Genomic DNA, 24,096 nt, shown 5'->3' on the forward strand with positions numbered 1-24,096 from the left:
GATCTACCCTAACTCCCTCTTACTTCTCCACTATACGATCGCATTGCACCATTGTGTCCTCTGAGGTCGGCCTGACGCGTCTCTGCCGAGGCCCCCGGTAAACTCACCGGTGTCGGCCACGACCGCCATCCGTCAGCCATCGGAGGAGTCCAGGCAAGGCACAACTTTGCCTCGAGCCCCATGTTGGGCGCCAAAAACAGTTGCCGGCACAGAGTGCCCGAGGGTGGCAATGGTTGGGTCCGTAGCCCGGTGTGCTTCGCAACCAATTAAACACACCAGGGTGGAAAAGTAACCAAACTTTATTTGAGCTCAAATAAGACGCCTGGAGCCACACAAGACTCGGATCAAGCGCGTGAAACAAACAGCTAACATAACTATTTATACTGGAACCAAAACTGATACACATTATAACATGATCTGTCATTCACACAGTCCCCACCCAAGGCTAAGTCTGCCTAGTAACAGTTCAGTTTCCCGCCCAAAGGTTAAATCTACCCAGCAACTGAGGGAGTAGAAGTATCCCCTCCCAACAAGGGCAACCTGAGGTCAAACATGGAGGAGTAAAACTCAAAATGGAGGAGCTGGTGCACTGTGGCTCAGAACAAGAGGACTTCATTGGCTCTCATGGCCTTCCATTCTCCCGAATTACCTGGGTTATACCAAGTGCGTCCCCAACAACAGCACAGCTTTTCAATACTTCTCTCATTAGAGAAGTGCCACTGCAGTTACTAGTTGTCATAATAGATGTGGTTACCATCTGATAATATAGTACATTAGCCTGTCATAAGCCATTTTTCCTCCACTTTTGCTAAGGTTGTCATTTTTTATTTTACGGTGCATTATTTTCAGTGCATTAGTGTACTGACCATATGGAAGATTTGCTTTCTCCAGTGAATTTTTGCATTTCCCTTTATATTTAATGTAGTACAGTAAGTGCAGGATATTATATAACTGAAAATTTCAGGTTCTCCTAACCATTGTTTCCTTCAGATTTGTGCGACCCCCTTTCTCACGCTTGTCAAATATTGATACCAGTTCGCAGAAAATCCCTGTTGGGGTGAATAGTGGTTTTTCAGGGATGATGAGTGATATGTATGTATGCTTCCTAGTGAGTCTTTGTGATCCATTTTGCCATAAGATGCCTGCTCTGCTGGCAATTGTAGCTGACAATACCTGCTGGAAGAGAGTGTTTTATGTCACTTAGTACCTGAATAATACATCTTCTGAATTTAAAAGCACTCTCAAATGACTGAGGTCTGGATATCACATCTTATGTGATTCTATGGTCATGTAATCCTTGCCACTGGATGGGAGCAGATTACATGTGAAATTGAAATGGCAATCTTAATAGTCAACATTAACTATTTCACTGTTGATCATTTTAGCAGAACATGGGATAATGTACTTATTTCATGAGCCCAGACTACTCCAGATTCTGAAAGCCCCAGCTATTCCCTACCTGTTGTCAAAATCTGTGGCTTCCCTTTCTTCTGACAACTTCTGCAATGTAATTGTTTTATCAGTTCACAAATCTCAAGCACAACAAACAAAACATGAGTATAGCATTAAATAAATAGTCAGGGTTTGTGCTGACTGTATTGTTACTTTTTTTTGATAGCTCTGCTCATTCCATAGTAATCATGGGAGAACATGTAGGGAGGTGTGAATGGATTTTACTGTTTCTAACGTCCTAATTATCATTTCACTGTTGCACTTGGAGTGCACTGTTATAGTTTCTGTTGCACTTGGAAAGCTCTCTGTTAAATGAGATGAACATAACATGGAAACTAGATGCTACAGGGGTTGGAACTGCAAACATAAATGCTATTTAAATCTCCACACTCTTTCTCTCATCTGAACACTCCCAGACATATGTTCATCCACTTCTTACATACTGTGGTTGGAGTGCAGGAGGGAAGAGTTGTGGAGCTAGAGTGTTCCTCAATAGCCACTTGACACACATGATTGGGGGGAGCTGCACCATGAGTGGCATCCAGCACCATGGGATCTATTCATCCCTTCAGGTACCTGAACTCCTGCAAAGTGCGCACAAGAGACCCGTGGTGAATGCTCCAGGAGTAGGTGGAGTTGAGTGTAACACCAAGGTCATGGTAGCAGTCCATGTAAGGTGGTAGGTGTAGAAGCAACCATTGTTGTTCGATGCTTTCCTGTCATGAGAGAGAAGTAGTGCTACTGAGGCCCTCCGAGTCAGCCCAACCATTGTTTGGCTAGTCATGCTGATGAGGGAAGCCAGTGGCTTTAGCCAATGATATCTCAGTCTGTATCTAGAGTGCATTGGCTGTTGCCATATATGGACAGTGTGTATGTTTTGACAAATAGCTTTTTACTTAATACCATAAACAGATGTTAAAGTTTAAATCCTAGTGTATTCTTTTCTGACAAAGTATCCATGTTCTCTCTCATCTGCTTTTTTTAAAATACAGAATACCTCGAATTCAGAATTGAAGAAGAAAGCAACTAAAACCAAAGAAGCCAAAAAAATATTGAAGAGGAAATTTAAAGTCAACACAAAAATTGTCTTTACTGAAGATGGGGAGGTAAGATGAGTTCAAAATACACTGCAGACACTGGTGGTAGCCGAATTTGTATTTTCTGTGAAAACAAATATAGTTCAAACTGAGTCATACACAGGGCTTCTGATTTTAGGTTTTAACTGGGAAACATTAATAAAACACCCTCAAGTAAAAAAAATTGTTTATCCAACAAAGCACTGGAAAAAACATTGGAAATGGTTACTTGTTTCTGAGGACTTGTCTAGATGGAGCAGTAATGCTCACAACAGGGGTGTGAATTCTGAAGTACACTAACATGTTGTACATTAATTGGTCCATGGAGACCCTGCTGGTGTGCACTAAAGGTTCCCTAATGTGTTTTAACATAGTGCTGTTTGAAGCAGTACTACGTTAAAGCACACTAGGGTACATTACAAAGAGATTACTCCTTTTACAGTATGTACTACTGTTCTGCGTAATGTGCATAATATAATATACAAAGAGAGCCCCCAAACCCCATATTTTTGGACATCCACATAAAAGTCAAATTGCTTTAAAAAGAACAAACCCAAAAAACAAAACAAAAAAAACCTCCTGAAAATGAAATTAGTAAACCTCAAAAAACAAAGCCCCTAGTTATTCAGTTTTGCCCAGATTTTCAAAAGTACTATGTGCTTATAATTGGAGCTAGATTTGCAAAACAGCTGAGCTCTCATTTAAATCCAATTATACTGAGAACAATAGGAGCAGATGTATACTGAATACTTTTCAGATAGTCTGATGTTTAAATGTGGGCTCTTTTGGAAATCTGGCCTTCCCAACTGCAGAAGGGAAAGTCTCGGGTGTTTTTTAAGGAAGATCTGTCAAATCCCAATGCTATCACTTGAAAAAAGTTCAACCAATCCCTTGTATGGCAGTGGAATTAAAAGATGTCCTTATTTTTCTCTCAGATGTCCAGTATTTGTAGCTTTCATATGTCATCTGAGTAAAGAAGGTGCCAAGTTTATATACCAAATAGGGGGAAGGTAGCTGTGCATTGAACTCTAGTAATTTAATTGGATAGCCTAACACCATTTGGAAAAATGTATTTATTTTTGTATAGATGTGAACTACTGTATATTGCTAGCCACTCCAGTACTCTTTCAGTGTAACACGAACAAGCAAACCTCAGTGCTGCTTAAATATTAAATCTCTCTAACAGATGATTTCCCAAACATCAGAAGCTTGCTTTGTTTTTCTGTTTTCTATGTTGAAATAAAAGGGAGCTTTGACATTAGAACAATTTCATCAGTTAATGGGATGTAAACTAAATATAGTGAACACTTTAAAAATTTCTCAGTTGCGTTTTGTAACTAACATTCCCAAGGCATGCTGAACTTTGGGAATACTGTGGTAATGTTACTTAGTTATCAAAATTTGAAAGCTTTTAATGATGGCCTCACTAATAGGAGTCTGTTCAAAACGATAACTAATTTCAGACATGGAAAAATTCCCTCAGTAATTTTTAAAGTATGTACTTCTCCAAGAAACACATTTAAACTAGGCCCTTTAGATAGCTATGGTATGTAATGTACAAAATGCCTGGTTAGTGGAGTCACACCAGTAGAAAATTAGGCTCAGTGCATTCACTTGGATTTCCAAGATACTGTAGTGAACCAAAAGATCATGTGGTTCCATCCATATGCACATTTTAGTAGAGATAAATTGTGTGTGTTTGTAAGGGGTTTTCAGAGGGAAAATATGAAAATTGTTTAAATTAAGCTGAAATCTAAATGCCTTTTTAAATAATTTAACATGCTATTTTTAATGCTGTTTTGGAACAAAATGTGAACGCTTAGAGGGATGTAGTGTAGTAGATGGTAGAAAATCTCGGCTTTAATATTTTAGCAAGTGCTTTAAAATATTTCTCTTGCATTCTGAATCATAGATGCTGGTCTGTCAGTTTGTATAATTAGGACAATGTATTAAGACTTGTTCATGAATTTATGTGAAGGATGATCATGACTGCAGCTGCACTGTGTACAGAATATGAAATAGAAATGCTATTATAATAACTCTTAAGGAAGTCTCACAGGGGAAAGCTACTGGAAAAGATTAATCATGGCTTTAAAGATACAAGCCTTAATTTCCGGACAGTTGTGCATGCAGTTGCCACCATTGTGTGTGTAAATTGGGTGTAATTGCATACACAAATGGTCAGTTGTGCATTTAATTGACCAATTCATATATATGCCTAATTGGACATACATTTTTAAAGATGCAGTTACACAAAGCTGACTTAAATTCTGGCCAATGAATTACAATTCTTTAAGTCAGTTCGTAATTCACAGAGGTAATTAGACCTGGTTGTGTGTTTAAAAACACAGTCTTGGATATGAAACTTGGAGAAGGAGATTCATTTATTTTGAACCCCTAAACTGGTACTTGTAAGTATGAGGAGGAACAAAACATTCAAATTTAGCTGGTGGGCAGATAAGGGTTTCATGTGGTCCAGTGCAGTGAACCATAAAGCAACGAGGACAGAGACTAAAAATGAGCATGGGGATTATAGTTTAAACAGCAGCACAACAGAGAACAGGTTTTGGAGTTATTTATAGAAATATAAACTTTGCATCTGTAGAAATTATTCCAAACTCTGATGGGCTCTAATGAAACCACATGCTGAAGTTTTACTGTGCTACTTAATATATTATAATAATAAAGCTCTTTTTAAGATGTCATAAGTTTTCTCCACATATATCCACTCTTTCATTTAAAGAAACTCTCCCACCCCAATCCACAACAACTACATTTTTGAAAGGCAACTCCAAAAGAAGATTTGTTCACATGAGAAACAATGTTTATAAGATTTTGTTAAATACTTCTAAACCCTTGGTTAAATCTCTGAAACTCAAGATCAAAATAATGCATTGAAGCCAAGCCCATAAGTCACAGGTAATCAAAATTCTGCCTGGAAGTCAAATGTGGCCCTTCAACACTGCTAATACAGTCTGGCAGAATAACTAGTAGAAAACTTTACATCTTGCATTCTTTGTAGTCTGTTACAACATGCCACAGCAACAAGCATACTGCCACTTACTTGCTTACGTATTAGTTCTTCTTCGAGTGCTTGCTCATGTCGATTCCTTTCTAGGTATGAGTGCGCCCACATGCACAGTTGTCAGAGATTTTTGCCGTAGCGGTATCTGTAAGGTCGACTGTAGTGCCCTCTGGGGAGCCGTGCTCATGTATCAGTATATTAGGCACTGCCAGTCCTATGCCCTCTCAGTTCCTTCTTACCACCTGTGACAGTTGGTCGGAGTGCCTTCCCCTTGCTTAGCAAGTGGTTAGTGGTTTCTCCTTCACTTCAAGCTTTATTCCTTTTGTAGTTTTGTTGACAGTAGGCAGCTAGTGAAGTAGTTGTTAAGTACTATAGTTAGTAAGTTAGGTTTCCGCCGGGAACCTAGCCCCAGGCGGGGCATGCACCAGTTTCCAGGCTTGCTACACTTGAGAGTTAAAGTGCTGGTGGTGGCTTTACAGCGCTGTAACTTACTTCCCGTCCACACTGGCAAGGCACATACAGCGCTGTATCTCCCTGGCTACAGCGCTGGCTGTACTCCACCTCAACAAGAGGAATAAAGAGAACAGCGCTGCTCTTGCAGCGCTGGGGTGCCAGTGTAAACAGTGATTAATCTTACTACGCTGTAACTGACCTCCGGAAGCTTCCCATAATGCTTTTTAACTAAAGATAACACTCTTTGTTTTGTTGTGAACTCGGGGCTCCCGGAGCTGCTTATCTAAAAAACAAACACAGCTACTGTTTGCTCAAGCAGAGGGAGGCAGGGGGATGAATGTCCACAGCTAGTGTTTGTTTGAGGAGAGAAGCAGCCGGGGGGAGGGGCGGGGTCTGTTTTGGAGCAGCTGCTTATCTGGTCTGAAGGCTATTTGCATTTAGTGAATGAGAGAGGGGTAAGGGAAGGGGTCAAAACTTTTAAAATGATTGAAGGTTTGTGCTGTGTATCTTCAAGTCCTTAGAACTTGCAAGGTAGGGAGCTGACAGTGTCAGCTCCAAAAATCCATTCTCTCTGTCTCCTCCACGCTCCCTGTCACACTCCACCGCACCCCCCTCTTTTGAAAAGCATGTTGCAGCCACTTGAACGTTGGGATAGCTGCCAATAATCGGGGGCGGCTCTAGACATTTTGCTGCCCCAAGTACGGAGGGTCTGCTGGTCCCACAGAAGCCGCGGGACCAGCGGACCCTCGGCAGGCAAGCTGCCGAAGGCACCCTGCCTGCCGCCCTAGCGGCGACTGGCAGAGCGCTCCCCGCGGCTTGCTGCCCCAGGCATGCATTTGGAGCGCTGGTGCCTGGAGTCGCCCCTGCCCATAATGCACCACTCCCAACAGCGCTGCAAATGCTGCAAATGTGGCCAGACTGCAGCGCTTTCCCTACACAGCTGTACGAAGACAGCTGTAACTCCCAGTGCTGTACAGCTGCAAGTGTAGCCAAACCTTCCATCTTTTAATCCCTGTGCTGACTTGTGACAGGCCTATGCCTGTTAGTGACCCCCGTAGCAGCTGCATGAAGTGCTTGGGGGAATCGCATGTAATACCTGGCACCGGGTTCTGCCCGGCACTGCTCCCCTTCACTGGTGCCCAAGAAGAAATCAAAGAAGTGTAACCTGGAACCAAGCAAGAAAGACTACGGGACATCGGGCAAAGGGCCTTTTTCGGGCCACTCACTCCCAGTCTCCACCCTCTAAAAGAGGTTTGCCTGGAGGGAGGCGTCTGTCACTGAATGGCTGGCACCGGTCATCCTCACGACAATCATCTCCAGCCTGTAGGAATGTTCTCCAGTGCGATACTGATCCGCCTGCTCCCGGCACCGATTCCCTTATTCAAGGCAACGTTCACCCGTAGCACCGGTTAGTTGCCAGACACCTGCATTGACAGCCCCACCATGGTCACTGGAAGGGGTTTTCTCTGGCATGGAAAAGGAGTTTAACCTCTCACCGATGCAGCACCAGCGTGACTGGGCACCTGAGCTTGTGTCCATTTCCGCAGTGCCATCCTGGCAGCAGGGCCAGTGACCAGCGCAATGGCCCTGCTGGAGTGACTGGGGCATGCCGGTTATGCTGGTGCTTCCTTCACACCAATCATTGGTAACTGCTTCAGAAAAGCAACAGGTGGTACTGTTGGTTCTGGAATCAGTGTGCATAGCGCAATTGGATGCTGGGGTGGAGGAGTGAGTGCCCACCCCAAAACCTCCTTCCCCCATCAAAGATGAAGCCCCAGGTGGTCCAGTTGTCCCCATCTGCTCCAAATGAGGCTGTTGCAGGGCCCTCTCATGCTATTCCACCAGATGATTTTAAGGAGCACCAAGCCCTGCTCTGAAGGGTGGTCATGAACTTAGGCCTAGAGGTGGAAGAGATGACGGAGCAATCGGGCACCTTGTTTGATGTGCTCTCTGTGTCAACACCCGTATGTGTTGTGCTTTTGATGCACAATGGAGTCCTAAAGATTATCATTAATGATCTTGACGATGAGATGGATTGCACCCTCCGCAAGTTTGCGGATGACACTAAGCTGCAGGGAGAGGTAGATAAGCTGGAGGGTAGGGATAGGGTCCAGAGTGACCTAGACAAATTGGAGGATTGGACCAAAAGAAATCTAATGAGGTTCAACAAGGACAAGTTGCCGAGTCCTGCACTTAAGACAGAAGAATCCCATGCACTGCTACAGACTGGGGACCGAATGGCTAAGCAGCAGTTCTGCAGAAAAAGACCTGAGGATTACAGTGGATGAGAAGCTGGATATGAGTCAACAGTGTGCCCTTGTTGTCAAGAAGGCTAACAGCTTATTGTGCTGCATTAATAGGAACATTGCCAGCAGATTGAGCGAAGTGATTATTTCCCTCTATTCAGCACTGGTGGGGCCACATCTGGAGTATTACGTCCAGTTTTGGGCCCCCCACTACAGAAAGGATGTGGAGAAATTGGAGAAAATCTAGTGGAGGGCAATGAAAATGATTAGGGGGCTGGGGCATATAATTTATGAGAAGAGGCAGAGAGAACTTGGCTTATTTGGTGTGCAAAAGAGAAGAGTGAGAGGGGATTTGATAGCAGTCTTCAACTGCCTGAAGAGGGGTTCCAAAGAGGATGGAGCTAGGCTGTTTTCAGTGATGGCAGATGACAGAACAAGGAGCGATAGTCTGAAGTTGGAGTGGGAGAGGTCTAGGTTGGATATTAGGAAAAACTATTTCACTAGGAGGTTGGTGAAACAGTGGAATGGGTTATTTAGGGCAGTGGTGAAATCTCCATCCTTAGAGGTTTTAAGATCTGGCTTGGCAAAGCCCTGGCTGGGATGATTTAGCTGGGGTTGGTCCTTCTTTGAGCAGGAGGTTGGAGTAGATGTCCTTCTGAGGTCTCTTCCAACCCTAATCTTCTTCGATTCTATGATTAAAGTTTGCCAAAGCCCTCTGACAAACCCCGTCCTCAATCTCACCCATCTCCAACAGGGATGAAAAGAAGTATTTTGTCCCAGCTAAGGGATTTGAATACTTGTACACCCAGCCAACAAAGGGCCCTTGTTGAGGAGGGTACTACAGCATCCCGGTGTTCCCTCCAAATGGTGTGGGACACAGCTGATTCGGCAGCCAGGGTGATCCTTCAACAGTGGTCATGAGGCACAGTTCTTGGCTTCAGATTGCATGCCTGTCCCAGAAGATGCAGTCATCAGGACAGAACCTCTGAGTTGATGGCGTTGTACTCCTTGCACAGGAGATAGATGCAAGACTGCATGAACTAAAGGACACCATGGGCCACCCTTCATTTGCTGGGTCTGCATACACCTCAGTCGCTGAGGAAGCAGTTCAAGCCACCTCTACAGCCAAGGCCTTGGCAACCTTGACAGGGGTCTGCAAGGAGATGAGATTGGGTCATGAGTTTTAGTTGTTGCTGCCCTTCCTCCTCCCGCTCACCTGCGCAACCCAGCCCGGCAAAACATCATTGGGGCAGAAGTGCTCGTTTTGAGGGTGCGCTTGATAGTAATGCCCCAGTTAACTCCCCGGATCCACCTCATTCTTTCCTGAACAGTCCTTGTCCCTACCGTTACACCTGGTCGGTGGTCACCTTGGACCGTTGGGTGCTAGAAATTGTATCTCTAGGCTACACCCTGCAATTCTTGGCCATGCCCCCCCTTCCCTGTCCCTCTTCATGGACCTTTCTCACAAATAACCTCATGCAGTTGGGGGCACTGGAAGAAGGTCCCTTAGGAAATGAAGGGAAAAGGGTGCTATTTTCTAATCCTGGAAGCAAAAGGGGGCCTAAGACCCGTTCTGTACCTGTGGCGACTCAACAGATATCTCAAAAAGTTGAAGTTCTACATGGTCGTCTTGGCCTCCATCATTCCCTCCCTGGATCCGGGAGAGTGGTATGCCGCTGTTGACTTGAAAGACACTTATTTTCATCTTCCAAGGACACAGGTGGTTTCTCCATTTTGCGGTGGGCCAGTGTCATTTCCAATTCACAGTGATGCCCTTCGGTCTCTCATCGGCCCCGCAGGTGTCACAAAATGCACACCTTTGGTAGCTGCTTACCTGAGACGTCAAGGGGACCAGGTCTATCTCGATGATTGGCTCATCAAGGGCAGATTGCGGGATCAAGTGCAGCGATGCGTTCTACCTGTCATGACCATGGCCTATTAGAAATCGTCCCTCATACCAATGCAATGGAGAGAGTTTATGGGGTGGTTCTCGACTCTGCGCGGGTCAGAGCCTTCCTTCCGGAGGCCCGTTTCCAAGCTGTGTTGGGCTTGATCTCCCATATAAGGGGCCACCTGCTCAGTACCACCCACACTTGCCTGAGGTTCTTAGGCCACATGGCAACTTGTACTTACGTGAGCTGTCATTCCCAGCTCCATCTCCAGCCACTGCACGCATGGCTTATGTCGGTCTACATCCCCAATAGGCATGATCCAGACCTGGTAGTCAGGATGCCAGACCAAATCTGAGTGTCACTGGAATGATGGTTGGACCCTGAATCAGTGTTGGAGGGGGTTCCCTTCACAGCCCCATCTCCATTGCTGTCCTTGGTTTCTGATGCCTCAGACCTGGGCTAGGGAGCGCAGTTGGGCAAGCTCAGCACGCAAGGCCGCTGGTTGCAGGATGGTCACTCCCCCACATAAATGTCAGGGAGCTCAGAGTGGTTCATTTTTTTTCAGCTAGGCTTTCCAGTCTCACTTGGAGGGCAAGGTGGTACAAGTTCTGATGGACAACACCACTGCGTGTTTTATATCAACAAGCAAGGTGGAGCCATGTCGTTGGCCCTCTGGCAGGAAGCTTTCTGGCTCTGGGACTTCTGTGTGCAGCCTGCCATTCATCTTGTGGCTGTGCACCTCCTGGGGACCAGATCTCCTCAGCAGAACCTTCTCCTTGCACCACGAATGGTCACTCCATCCTGAGGTGGTCAGCGTGATCTTCCAAAGGTGGGGAAGTCCCCAGGTTGTACTTGTTTGCCACTCATCAGAACAGAAAATGCCACATATTCTGTTCATTTAGGCTCCCTGTCAGGCACCTTCTTATACCCATGGTTGGGGACTCTGATGTACGCTTTCCCACCAGTGCCGATAATCCACAGAGTCCTCATGAAGATCAAATAGGACAAGGCGAAGGTAATCTTATTAGCCCTAGCTTGGCCAGGCCAGCATTGGTTCGACACATTGCTAGACCTCTCAGTGGTAGCCTCACTGCAACTACTTCTCCGGGTAGATCTGCTGTCCCAGAACCAGGGCCAGCTCTAGCCACTTCGCCGCCCCAAGCACCGCGGCACGCCAGGGGGGCACTCTGTGGTCGCTGCTCCCGCGGCTCCGGTGGACCTCCCGCAGGTGTGCCTGCGGATGCTCCACTGAAGCCGCGGGACCAGCGGACCCTCCGCAGGCACGCCTGCGGGAGGTCCACCGGAGCCACCTGCTGCCCTCCCGGCCACCGACAGAGCGCCCCCATGGCATGCCACCCCAAGCATGCGCTTGGTGTGCTGGGGCCTGGAGCCGCCCCTGCCCAGAATCACGGCAGTCTTCTGCACCTAAACTGGCAGCACTGCACCTGATGGCATGGCTGCTGCATGCTTAAATGCAGAAGAGCAGGAATATTCGGCCCATGTCCAGCAGGTCCTGTTGGGCAGCAGGAGCACTCTACCAGGGAAACCTACCTGGCCAAATGGAAATGGTAAACGTGCTGGGCATCAGACCAGGGTATTACGCCTGAACAGGTCTTACTGCAGTCGATCTTTGAGTACCTTCTACATCTTAAGCACCAGGGCTTGTTCCTTTCATCAGTTAAGGTCCCCTTGGCCGCTATGTCAGCCTTTCACCTTCCAGTCCATGGCAGGTCGGTCTTCGCTCATGACATGACGGTCTGGTTCTTGAAGGGTCTGGAGTGACTATATTCTTATGTCCAGGACCCCGTCGCTTCTTGAGACCTGAATCTAGTGCTGGGATGGCTCATGGGGGGTGCCGTTAGAGCCATTGGCTTCCTGTTTCCCTCTTCTACTCTCCTGGAAGGTGTCATTTCTGGTGGCAATAATGTCTGCCTGTAGAGTCTCTGAGATTAGGGTGCTTATCTTGGAGCCGCCCTGTACAGTGTTTTTCAAGGACAAGGTCCAGCTGCGACCACACCCAGCTTTCCTGCCCGAGGTTGTTTCACAATTTCTCAAGGACATATTCTTGCCTGTCTTCCTCCCAAAACCTCACAGGTCTGAGGAGGAGCATAGATCTCACTGTCTGGGAATCAGGACGATGCTAGCCTTTTACATCCAAAGGACCAAGCCGTTCCATAAGTCAATGCAGCTGTTAATCATGGTGGCAGACAGGATGAAATGTCATCCAGTGTCCACCCAGAGAATTTCATTGTGGATCACTGCCTGCATCCATTTTTGCTATGATCAGGCAAAAGTGCCTCTTCTGGTGTTGTAATCACCCACTTGACTAAGGTGCAAGTCTCTTCAGTGGCCTTCCTGTCTCAAGTGCCAGTTGAAGATACCTGCAGGGCTGCTACCTGGTCATCCATTTACATGTTCATGTCTCGCTATGTGCTTACCCAGCAAGCCTGAGACGATGCTGGCTTTGATAGAGTGGTGTTGCAACTCGCGCGACCATGAACTCTGAACCTACATCCAGGAATGCTGCTTGTGAGTCACCGAGAATGGAATCGACCTGAGCAAGCACTCAAAGAAGAAAAACTGTTGCATTCCTTTTGTAACTGTGTTCTTTGAGATGTGTTGCTCGTATCCATTCCATTACCCGCCCTCCTGCCTCTCTGTCGGAGTTTCTCACAAGAAGGAACAATCAGGGTTTAGGACTGGCGGAGCCTAATATACCGATGCATGAGCACGGCACTCTAGAGGGCGCCACAACCAATCGTATGGATACCACTAATACAAAAATCTCCAACTGTGCATGTGGGCACGCACACACCTAGAATGGAATGGACATGAGCAACACATCTTGAAGAACAACAGTTATGAAAGGTAGGTAACCGTTTTTTATTTCACCTGGGCCTGTCTCCTACCTTTGTCCCAATTAATATTTGAGCATCTCATGGTTTCACATGAAAGTGAAGGAAATGGCAGGAGATCTGTTGCGGCCAAAGAACCTTAACATCTTTTTCTCACAATGAGGAGACACCACTGGGTTTGGTCTCCCTGCATCGTTCACAGAGGGAGATCAACAGAAGATGTTGCAGGTGGAGAGTCAGACTTAGCTTTCAGATCCAACATAAATTGTTCCAAAGATGAGAACTACATTCAAGCCATTACTGCATATTCAAACATAATTGTAAATCTGAAGGTCAGTTTAGTACACATACATGCGGACTTTTCAGGGGATTGAGATTGCTTGCAGAGCAAAGGGTGTGAGAGCCTTATGAAGAGAAGCCTGAGAAACGTGAAAAATACTGTTTCTTAAAATCGGTATAAATGTAATTTCCATTTAATCATATTAGCCATCTAAAATATTTTCTTGAAAACAATTTTTTTCTAATAAAATGGCTAAAAATGTATATAACATATTTGTCTTAGAGAATAAAAAGCAGATTTACAAAGAGATTTCAAAGGAAAGCATTAAAAGCATGGTCTAATGGACAATTTATTTTGAAGACCTATTCATTTTTAATTAATGTAAACCCTATAAGATGTTAAAATGCCTATTTTTGTTTGTTTATAAATATACTGTTTACCTCATCACATAACACAGGAACCAAGGGTGTCCCAATGAAATTAATAGGTAGCAGGTTTAAAACAAACATAAGGAAGTACTACTTCAGACAATATACAGTCAGCCTGTGGAACTCATTGCTGGGAGGTGTTGTGAAGATCAAAGGTATAACTGGGTTCAAAAAAGAGAGTTCATCAATGGCTATTAACCAAGATTGGTCATGGATGCAACCACATGCTCTGGGTGTCCCTAAACTTCTGGCTACCAGAAGGCAGGAGTGGATGACAGGAAGGATCACTCAATAATTGCACTGAGGTGCTCATTCCCTCTGAAGCATCTGGCACTGGTTGCTGTTGAAAGACAGGATACTTGGCCCCATGAACCATTGGTCTGACCCAGCATGAATGACCGTTCTTATGTTCTTAATATATAATCCTCTGCAAACAGCTTTTTTCTTTAGTCTAGGGAAAATAATTTGTATATGGCTACTTACTTGATTAGTAATGAAATACATTTTAGCATTGGATGCAGTAAAATGGCTCTAAACATTTTTATTGTCTCATATAATCCAGTTAGTTCAGCAGTGGCCACCAGTACAAAAATCCCGTGTGGACAGCGAAGAGAAGGAAGATGAATCTGGTGGCATCAACCTAGATAAAGCAAAGGAAAGATTACAGGAAGAGGATAAATTTGACAAAGAAGTATACAGGAAGAAAATTAAAGAAAAACATAGGGTAAGTCAAGTCTTTCACCAATCATTGAAATAGAAACAAATGCTGTTAAATGTTTGAGTGACTTATTGAGGAAAATATATAAATGTTGTGCAATATACTGAAAAATAAATTTAACATAATTATTAAATTCCAGAAGTGTTCTCAACATTGCATAAGACACAGAGGAAAAAAAAAAAGGAAAATGCCTACTTTAATATTCTGTAAAGATATTTACAGTCTAAATAGATTGGTAATACAAAGCACAAGAAGATGCCAGAGGTTGATTCTAACTTTTGATGATTTTTAAAAGTAAAAGGCCAGTGACAAAAATCCAGTGACAGCATTTTTACTGGCAGGGGTTAGTGTAGGAAATGAATTTTAAGGAGTAGTTTTAAAAAAAAAAAAAAAAGAGGGAGGTTGCCTGGCATACACGCTTTAATAAATGCCCAGCTCTTAGAAAGAGACCGACCAGTCCATAGCACTTCTGAAGTGTCTTCAGAATACTGTGGCCATATCTATACTACAAACTTTGATTGGGGTAAGTAAAGTTTGTAAATTCCTTGGGCATGTGCATAGTGTGTTTGCTTCAAAAAAAGAACAAGATGAATTCATGGAGGATAGGTCCATCAATGGCTATTAGCCAGGATGGATAGGGATAGTGTCCCTGGCCTCTGTTTGCCAGAAGCTGGGAATGGGCGACAGGGGATGAATCACTTAATGATTACCTGTTCTGTTCATTCCTTCTGGGGCACCTGGCACTGGCCACTGTCAGAAGACAGGATGCTGGGCTAGATGGATCTTTGGTCTGACCCAGCATGGCTGTTCTTATGTTGTGTTGGAGTGCTTGTGTTGATGCAAAATGCAGTGCATCAGGAGTATGTATCTCAGTGTGCCATGGACCATCATGTGGTACAATGCCTTTTGGGAAATTTTCACAGTGTGTTGTGAGAGAGAAATGACTTGATCTGCACTCCAGAAGCAATCCCACCAGTCAGTGCTTGTATCATAACGCAGGGTTGGGGTGACAAGCAGCGGCTGCAGAACTTTCTGGTGCGAAAGGCCATGTTCCTGGATCTGAGCTTGCCCCAGATCAAGAACAATAGAATGAGAGCTGCATTGGAAGCTTGCAACGCTGGATTGCTCTGTCAGTGGAAAATCAGTTTGGAGCTGGAAAATGTATAGTGCAGGTTGTTGTCATGCAAGTGTATAGGGCCCTTAATCAGCTCCTGCTATGCAGGGCTGTGACTCTCAGCAATGTGCAGGACGTGATGGATTTTCTGCCGTGGGGCTTCTGACCTGAGATGGGGCAATAGATGGCCATTCACAATTATCTTGGAAAACTCATGGTGACTGGGGGAGGTCCCGGATGATTCGAAAAAGACAAATATAGTGCCCATCTTTAAAAAGAGGAAGAAGGAGAATCCGGGGAACTACAGACCAGTCAGCCTCACCTCTGTCCCCAGAAAAATCATGGAGCAGGTCTTCAAGGAATCCATTTTGAAGCACTTGGACGAGAGAGAGAAGATCAAGTAACGGTTAACATAAATTCACCATGGGCAAGTGTCATAAACAGATAGCTAAGGGTTAATGTCTCTTACACCTGGAAAAAAGTACCTGAAACACCTGACCAGAGGACCAATCAGGAAACAAGACTTTTTCAAATCTGGGTGGAGGGAACTTTGTGTGGGAGTCCTTTGTTCTTGGGTCTTCTGCCTGTACTCTCTCGGCTATGAGGAGTGAATTTTTCTATTTCCTGCTTTCTAATCTTCTGTTTCCAAGTTGTGAGTACAAAGATGGTTTGTTGTTTTGTATTTACATGTCTATAGTTGCTGGAGTGCTTTGAATTGTATTCTTTTTGAATAAGGCTGTTTATTCATATTTCTTTTAAGTAATTGACCCTGTATTTGTCACCTTAATACAGAGAGACCATTTTAATGTACTTTTTCTTTCTTTTTATATAAAGCTTTCTTTTAAAACCTGTTGGAGTTTTTCTTTAGTGGGGAACTCCAGGGAATTGAGTCTGCAGCTCACCAGGGAACTGGTGGGAGGAAGAAGTCAGGGGAAATCTGTGTGTGTTAGATTTACTAGCCTGACTTTGCATTCCCTCTGGGTGAGGGGGGAAGTTCTTGTGTTTCCAGGACTGGAAATAGAGAGGGTGAACTCCCTCTGTTTAGATTCACGGAGCTTGCTTCTGTATCTCTCTCCAGGAACACCTGGAGGGGGGAAGGGAAAAGGTTTATTTCCCTTTGTTGTGAGACTCAAGGGATTTGGGTCTTGGGGTCCCCAGGGAAGGTTTTTGGGGGGACCAGAGTGCCCCAAAACACGCTCTATTTTTTTGGGTGGTGGCAGCTTTACCAGGTCCAAGCTGGTAACTAAGCTTGGAGGTTTTCATGCTAAACCCCATATTTTGGACGCTAAGGTCCAATTCTGGGACTAGGTTTATGATATATGCCTGACCAACCTGATGCTTTCTATAATGAGGTAGCTGGCTCTGTGGATATGGGGAAAGCGGTGGACGTGATATATCTTGACTTTAGCAAAGCTTTTGATACAATCTCCCACAGTATTCTTGCCAGTAAGTTAAAAAATGTATGGATTGGGTGAATGGACTATAAGGTGGATAGAAAGCTGGCTAGATCGTCAGGCTCAATGGCTCCAAGCCTAGTTTGCAGCCGGCAACAAGCAGAATGCCCCAGGGGTCTGTTCTGGGGCCGGTTTTGTTGAAAATCTTCATTAATGGTCTGGATGATGGAATGAATTGCATCCTCGGCAAGTTTGTGGAGGACACTAAGCTGAGGGGAGAGGTAGATATGCTAGAGGATAGGGATAGGGTCCAGAGTGACCTTGACAAATTGGAGGATTGGGCTAAAGAAATCTGATGAGGTTCAACAAGGACAAGTGTAGAGTCCTGCGCTTAGGACAGAAATATCCCATGCACTGCTACAGGCTGGGGACCGAATGGCTAAGCGGCAGTTCTGCAGAAAAGGACCTGGGGATTACAGTGGATGAGATGCTGGATATGAGTCGACAGTGTGCCCTTGTTGCCAAAAAGGCTACAAGCATATTGGGCTACATTAGTGGGAGCATTGCCAGCAGAAGAGGGAAGTGATTATTTCCCTCCAGGCCACATCTGGAGTATTGCGTCCTACAGAAAGGATGTGGACAGATTGGAGCAAGTCCAGCAGAGGACAATGAAAATGATTAGGGGGCTGGCCCCCATGACTTATGAGGAGAGGCTGAGGGAACTTGGCTTAGTTAGTCTGCAAAAGAGAAGAGTGAGGGGGGATTTGATTGCAGCCTTCAACTACCTGAAGGGGGTTCCAAAGAGGATGGAGCTAGGCTGTTCTCAGAGGTGGCTGATGACAGAACAAGGAGCAATGGTCTGAAGTTGCAGTGTGGGAGGTCCAGCTTGGATATTAGGAAAAACTATTTCACTAGGAGAGTGGTGGAATTTCCATCCTTAGAGGTTTTTAAGACCCAGCTTGACAAAGTCCTGGCTGGGATAAATTAGTTGGGGTTGGTCCTGCTTTGAGCAGGGGGTTGGACTAGATGACCTTCTGAGGTCTCTTCCAACCCTAATCTTCTGTGATTCTGTGGTACTCCTAAGCCTGTTTGGACACCACTTTGCTACAGAGTACATCAACAGAAAGGGCTGCTTTTCCAGGATTATGCAAGAGTTGTTGGATCACTGGGGATGCGTCACTGAATTCAGTTTGGGCTGGTCAGGAAGATGCATGACACTCACATCTTCAAGAACACAGGACTGTGCAGAAAACTGCAAGCAGGAACATTCTTTCCTGACTGACGGATTACCATTGGTGATACTGAAATGCCAGTAGTGATTCAGGTGACCCAGCGTAACCGTTGCTCCTCAGCTCATGAAGTTATACTCTGGCCACTTTGACAGCATCACGGAAAGCTTCAACTACCAGCTCAGCAAGTGCAGACAGACTATGGAATGTGCTTTTGTTAAATTGAAAGGGATGCTGGTGGTGTGTACTCACCAGATTGGATCTTGGTGAGCAAACTATCCGAAAGGTTATAGCTGCATAATATCTGTGAGGCAAAAGAGAAAAAACTGGTGCTCGGATGGAGGGCGGAAGTGGAGCAGCTTTCTGCTGAATTTGAACAGCCAGACACAAGCTATTGCAAGAGACAATTTGGAGCTATGCAGGTGAGGGAGACTTTGAAGGAGCATTTTAACGGTCAACCACAGGAGTGTTCTGTTAGAGTGTACAAACGATCAGCAAGCAGTATACAAGTGACTGGGTATTTTCCTGAACCTGTGAATTAAATGATGGTTGCTGTATGTCTACAAGTACTGTGTGCTTTTCACTACAGCTATGTATTCTGCAATATTTGTTGTAAATGAATAAATAGAACTTTGAGTGGGAAAAACAATGTGCAAAATAAAATTCTACATACAATTTTTTTGCATAAATTAAGAGTGGAACTTTAAAATTGGAACGGGAGTAAACATTTCTGTCCATTTGCACAAATGCAGTCTGTTGTGGCTACATGAACAGCAACCATGGTTCTTCTTCAAGTGCTTGCTCATATCCATTCCAGTTAGGTGTGCGTGTGCCGCGTGCATGTTCGTCGGAAGATTTTTACCCTAGCAACACTCGGTGGGTTGGCTGGGCGCCCCCTGGAGTGGCGCCGCCATGGCGCCGGATATATACCCCTGCCGACCCAACCGCTCCTCAGTTCCTTCTTACCGCCCGTGTCGGTTGTTGGAACAGTGGAGTGCGGTTTCACCGACCTCCACCTCCCTAGCTACTTGTAGTTCTCTAGTTATTTTGTTGTGTGTGTATATATAGTTCATATAGTTATAGTTAATTTTCATTGTTCATAGTTAATGTATAATTTCACATGCTCGGCCTGTCACAAGCCGATGCCGATAGGAGATCCACACGACTCCTGCCTTAAGTGCCTTGGAGAATCTCACCTGACAAATAAGGTCACATTTGCAAGACTTTTAAGCCAAGAACAAAAAAAGGAGCGGGACCTTCAGCTAAAGCAGCTCCTCATGGAGGCGGCTCTTACCCCTCCGCCTTTGGCACCGAGCGCTGGTCAATCGGCAGGCAGAAGAACCTCCTCGGCACCGGACCGCACCAGTACTGCCAAGGCCTCTCGGCACCGGCCATCGCCAGCACCAAAGTCGAATTGGCACCACTCCCTCTCCCCGAGGTCGAGAGAGCCTAAGACTCCTGCTGCTTCTGTGCCACCTGCACCGCAGCCAGAGAGCTCAGCTAAGTCAGATCGCCCGGCACCGACACCTGCCATGGCACCGACGACGTCGGCACCATTGATTCCGGTCCCACGAGGGCTGTCGAGTCCGGTTCCCGACAGCTCCCTGGCACGCGCCATGGTTGAGCTTACTGAGTCCTGCTGCTTCCATGCCACCTGTACTGCAGCCAGAGAGCTCAGCTAAGTCGGATCACCCGGCACCGATGCCTGCTGCGGCACCGATGACATCAGTACCGTCAATTCCGGTCCCACGAGGGTTGTCGAGTCCGGTGCCTGACAGCTCCCTGGCACGCGCTGTGGTTGAGCTTACTGTTCCCTCCATGCCAGAGACATCCTTAATGGCGAGGGATCTGATTGCCATGACAGAGTCGACGCTGCCTCAACCCCGGCACCGCCGGTGTGAGTAATACAGTCTATCGGCAAGCCTGCTTTGATAAGACCATCCTCTGTCGGCACAGCAGAGCGGCACCGTTCACGATCACGGTCCCACAGACGCTCCAGGTCTCATCGGTGCTCCCGCTCCCTACACCACTCCCACTCCCAGCACTATTCTCTTCCTCGGTACCGGTCGCACGCGCGGCACCGGTCGGTATCCCGTTCGCCGACCCGCTACTCTTGGCACCGTTCCAGCTCCCGGCACCGGACTCCCATAGCCGCTCCCGATGTCGAGCCTCGAGATCTCAGTTGACCTCCCGGCACCACTCCGGTCGCAGGTCCTGATCTCCTTCCCGGTACCGGTATGCCTTCCGGTATCGGTTCCCTGTGCCAAGTAGAGCACGGCCCGCTAGAGACTCTGCCCAGGGCTTTTCAGCACCTCGATGGCCATCCAGACACGCATCAGTGTCATCCCACGCGGACAGCTCTTATGCTCAGGACCACAATTCTGATGTGCCTACCAGAGTCTTCCAAGAGACCCAGGCCCGGGACCAAGGACCCCATCTGTTGTCTTTCTGGACACCTTGGGCGTACCACCAGGCCCAAGGCGTACCAGTAGTTCCGTCTCGCTCTGTCTCATCAGAGTCAGGACCTCCTAAGGAGAGTAGCACTCAATATGAACCTCCAGGTGGAGGGGGTCCTGGAGGTAAAGGACCCAGTAGTGGACATTCTATCGGCGGGTGGCCCTACCATTTATTCGGACCATCCATGCGAATGCCCATACTATATAGCAGTCTCCAGCCTCTATTCCTCCTCCGGCCAGGAGAGTAGAGTGTAAATATATGGTGCTCTCTAAAGGGTACGAGTACTTGTATGTCCATCCTCCTCCCTGCTCACTAGTCGTCCAGTCTGTTAATGAGAGGGAATGCCATGGCCAGCAGGCGCTAGCCGCTAGCCCCGAAATTGAAGGAGGCTGGGCGAATGGACCTACTCGGCCGCTAGGTGTACTTGGCAGGAGCCGTACAGCGCCGGGTGGCAAATCAACAAGCCTTGCTTAGCTGCTATAATTATAACACCTGGGTAGCGGTGGGTAAGTTTACGGAGCTTCTCCCTCAAGACTCCCACCAAGAGTTCGCTGCTCTCTTGGAGGAAGAAGAAGGGTGGCCAGAACTCCCCTCCAGGCCTCGTTGGATGCAGCCGACTCAGCAGCCTGGACTCTGGCCTCAGGTGTTGCCATGAGGCTCATCTCATGGCATCAGGTTTCAAACCTCTCACTGGAGCTGCAGTATACCATTCAGGACTTACCATTTGATGGTAAAGGTCTCTTCTCAGAAAGGACTGACCTCAGGCTGCAAAGCTTGAAGGACAACAGGGTCTTAAAGCGCTCTCTCAGCGTGCATACGCAGGTGACCAGCGCAGGCCTTTCCGTCCCCAGCCTCACCGCCCCATACTCTGTGCCTACACAAAGACCGGACTTTGACAGGCGGCGCGCCCGAGGTGGCCGCAGACAACCGTCAGGACTCCAAGGGGGCCAAAATCAAGGTCCCTCGAACCCACCACCGGGACCAAAAACGAACTTTTGAAGGTGTGCCTGAGGGCGACGTACTAGTTACAGGCCAGGATCCTTCTCCAACCATCTCTCCTGCTTCCTCTCGGCGTGGTCCCAGTTAACTTCAGATCGCTGGGTCCTACGCATGGTGGAATATGGGTACCACCTACAATTTATTTCAATCCTGTCCATCTTCAGGGACCCCTCTCACGAGCAATTCCTCTTACAAGAGGTGCAGACGCTCCTCGCCATAGGAGCTATAGAGGAGGTACCGATGGACGAAAGGGGCAAGGGGTTTTACTCCTGTTATTTCCTAATCCCCAAGTCGAAGGCAGGACCTATCCTGGACCTGCAAGGACTCAGTTAGTTTATGATAAAGTTGAAGTTCCGCATGGTATCCCTGGGGACCATTTTCCCATCCTTGGATCCGGGAGACTGGTATGTCACCCTCGATATGAAGGACGCATACTTTCACATCGCCACCTTTCCTCCACACAGGAGATGCTTCCACTTTGTAGCCAACTGTCAGCACTTCCAGTTTACGGTCCTACCGTTTGGCCTTTCTGCAGCCCCAAGGGTATTTGCAAAGCGTATGGCTGTAGTCACGGCCTACCTCCACCGACGCCGGATACACGTTTTTCCGTATCTGGACGATTGGCTCATCCGAGGGGCCTCCAAGACGCAAGTCACTCAGCATGTGGGCATCATCAAGGACCTATTCACACGTCTAGGCCTGATGATCAATATAGAAAAATCCACTCTGGTTCCCACGCAGAGGTTAGACTTCATAGGAGCTATTCTGGACTCCAATCTAACCAGAGCCTGCTTACCACAGCTGCAGTTTCAGGCGATGGCATCAATCATCCGAGGTTTACAGAATTTCCAGACGACCTCGGCTCGCACTTGTCTCGGTCTCCTGCGCCACTTGGCTGCCTGCACGTTTGTAACCAAACACGTCAGGCTCCGCCTCCGTCCTCTCCAAGTTTGGCTCAACTCGGTATACTGCTGTCATAACATTTCTTCCCAGATCTGGACCTTAGCGTCCAAAATATGGGTGTTAGCATGAAAACCTCCAAGCTTAGTTACCAGCTTGGACCTGGTAATTGCTGCCACCAGCTAGGAATTATACAGTGCCTAGCTCACTGTGGTCTCCCCAAAACCTTCCCTGGGGGACCCCCAGACTCAGATGCCTTGAGCCTTACAACAAAGGGAAATAACCCCCTCCCCTTGTTTCCTTGTTACTTCCTCCCAGGCTCCCCTCCCTGGATGACCCTAGGAGATTCTCTGCTTCCAGTCCTGGAAACACAAGTACCGAGAGATCTAATCTCTCTTTCCCCCTCACCCAGAGGGTATGCAAAGTCAGGCTTAGTAAATCTAACACAAAGCGATTTCCCCCCTGACTTCTTCCTCCCACCAATTCCCTGGTGAGCTGCAGACTCAATTCCCTGGAGTCCCCACTAAAGAAAAACTCCAACAGGTCTTAAAAAGAAAGCTTTATATAAAAAGAAAGAAGAACATAAAATATCTCTATATTAAGGTGACAATATACAGGGTCAGTTGCTTAAAGGGAAAAAATGAATAAACAGCCTTATCCAAAAAGAATACAATTTAAAACATTCCAGCAACTACACACATGTAAATACAAAAGAAAACAATATAAACCTATTGTCTTACTATCCTTGTACTTACAACTGGGAAACAGAAGATTAGAAAGCCAGGAGATAGAAAAATCACTCTCAGAGCCGAGAGGGTCAGACCCAAGACAAAGAACAAAGAACTCACACCCAAAACTTCCCTCCACCCTGATTTGAAAAAATCTTGTTTCCTGATTGGTCCTCTGGTCAGGTGTTTGGTTCCCTGTGTTAACCCTTTACAGGTAAAAGTACATTAACCCTTACTCCAATCTAACCAGAGCCTGCTTACCACAGCTGCAGTTTCAGGCGATGGCATCAATCATCCGAGGTCTACAGAATTTCCAGACGACCTCGGCTCGCACTTGTCTCGGTCTCCTGGGCCACATGGCTGCCTGCACGTTTGTAACCAAACACGCCAGGCTCCGCCTCCATCCTCTCCAAGTTTGGCTCAACTCGGTATACTGCCCGGGCAGGGACCCAATGGACATGATAGTCACCATTCCCCCGAGCACCCTAGGCTCCCTATAATGGTGGCTAACTTCCTCCCTGGTGTGTGCAGGGATGCCGTTCCATCCGCCAACCCTCAATGTCCCTGACGACGGACGCGTCATCTGTCAGCTGGGGTGCTCACCTTGGTCTCCTTCGTACTCAAGGCCTTTGGTCTTCTCAGGAGCTGGCATTACACATAAATGTCCGAGAGCTGAGAGCAGTCCGCCTGGCGTGCCAGGCGTTCCAGCATCAGTTGCGAGGCCATTGTGTCTCAGTGTTTACAGACAACACAACAGCCATGTGCTACATTAACAAACAGGGAGGGACACGGTCCTCCCCCATTTGTCAGGAGGCCACCCAACTCTGGGACTTTTGCATAGCCCACTCAA

General features: G+C 46.8%; 1 protein-coding gene across 1 annotated transcript in view; it reads left to right on the forward strand.

The window, feature by feature from the left end:
* DDX10 (DEAD-box helicase 10) overlaps positions 1-24,096 on the forward strand; it is a 354,057-nt gene that overhangs the window by 200,227 nt on the left and 129,734 nt on the right. The window contains exons 14-15 of the mRNA XM_030561169.1: positions 2,445-2,558; positions 14,270-14,431. Of these exons, the coding sequence (XP_030417029.1) occupies positions 2,445-2,558; positions 14,270-14,431 (276 nt within the window). The remainder of the gene's footprint in view (positions 1-2,444; positions 2,559-14,269; positions 14,432-24,096) is intronic.

The sequence above is a fragment of the Gopherus evgoodei genome, chromosome 1 (assembly GCF_007399415.2).
Source record: "Gopherus evgoodei ecotype Sinaloan lineage chromosome 1, rGopEvg1_v1.p, whole genome shotgun sequence".
NCBI classification, from domain to species: Eukaryota; Metazoa; Chordata; order Testudines; family Testudinidae; genus Gopherus; species Gopherus evgoodei.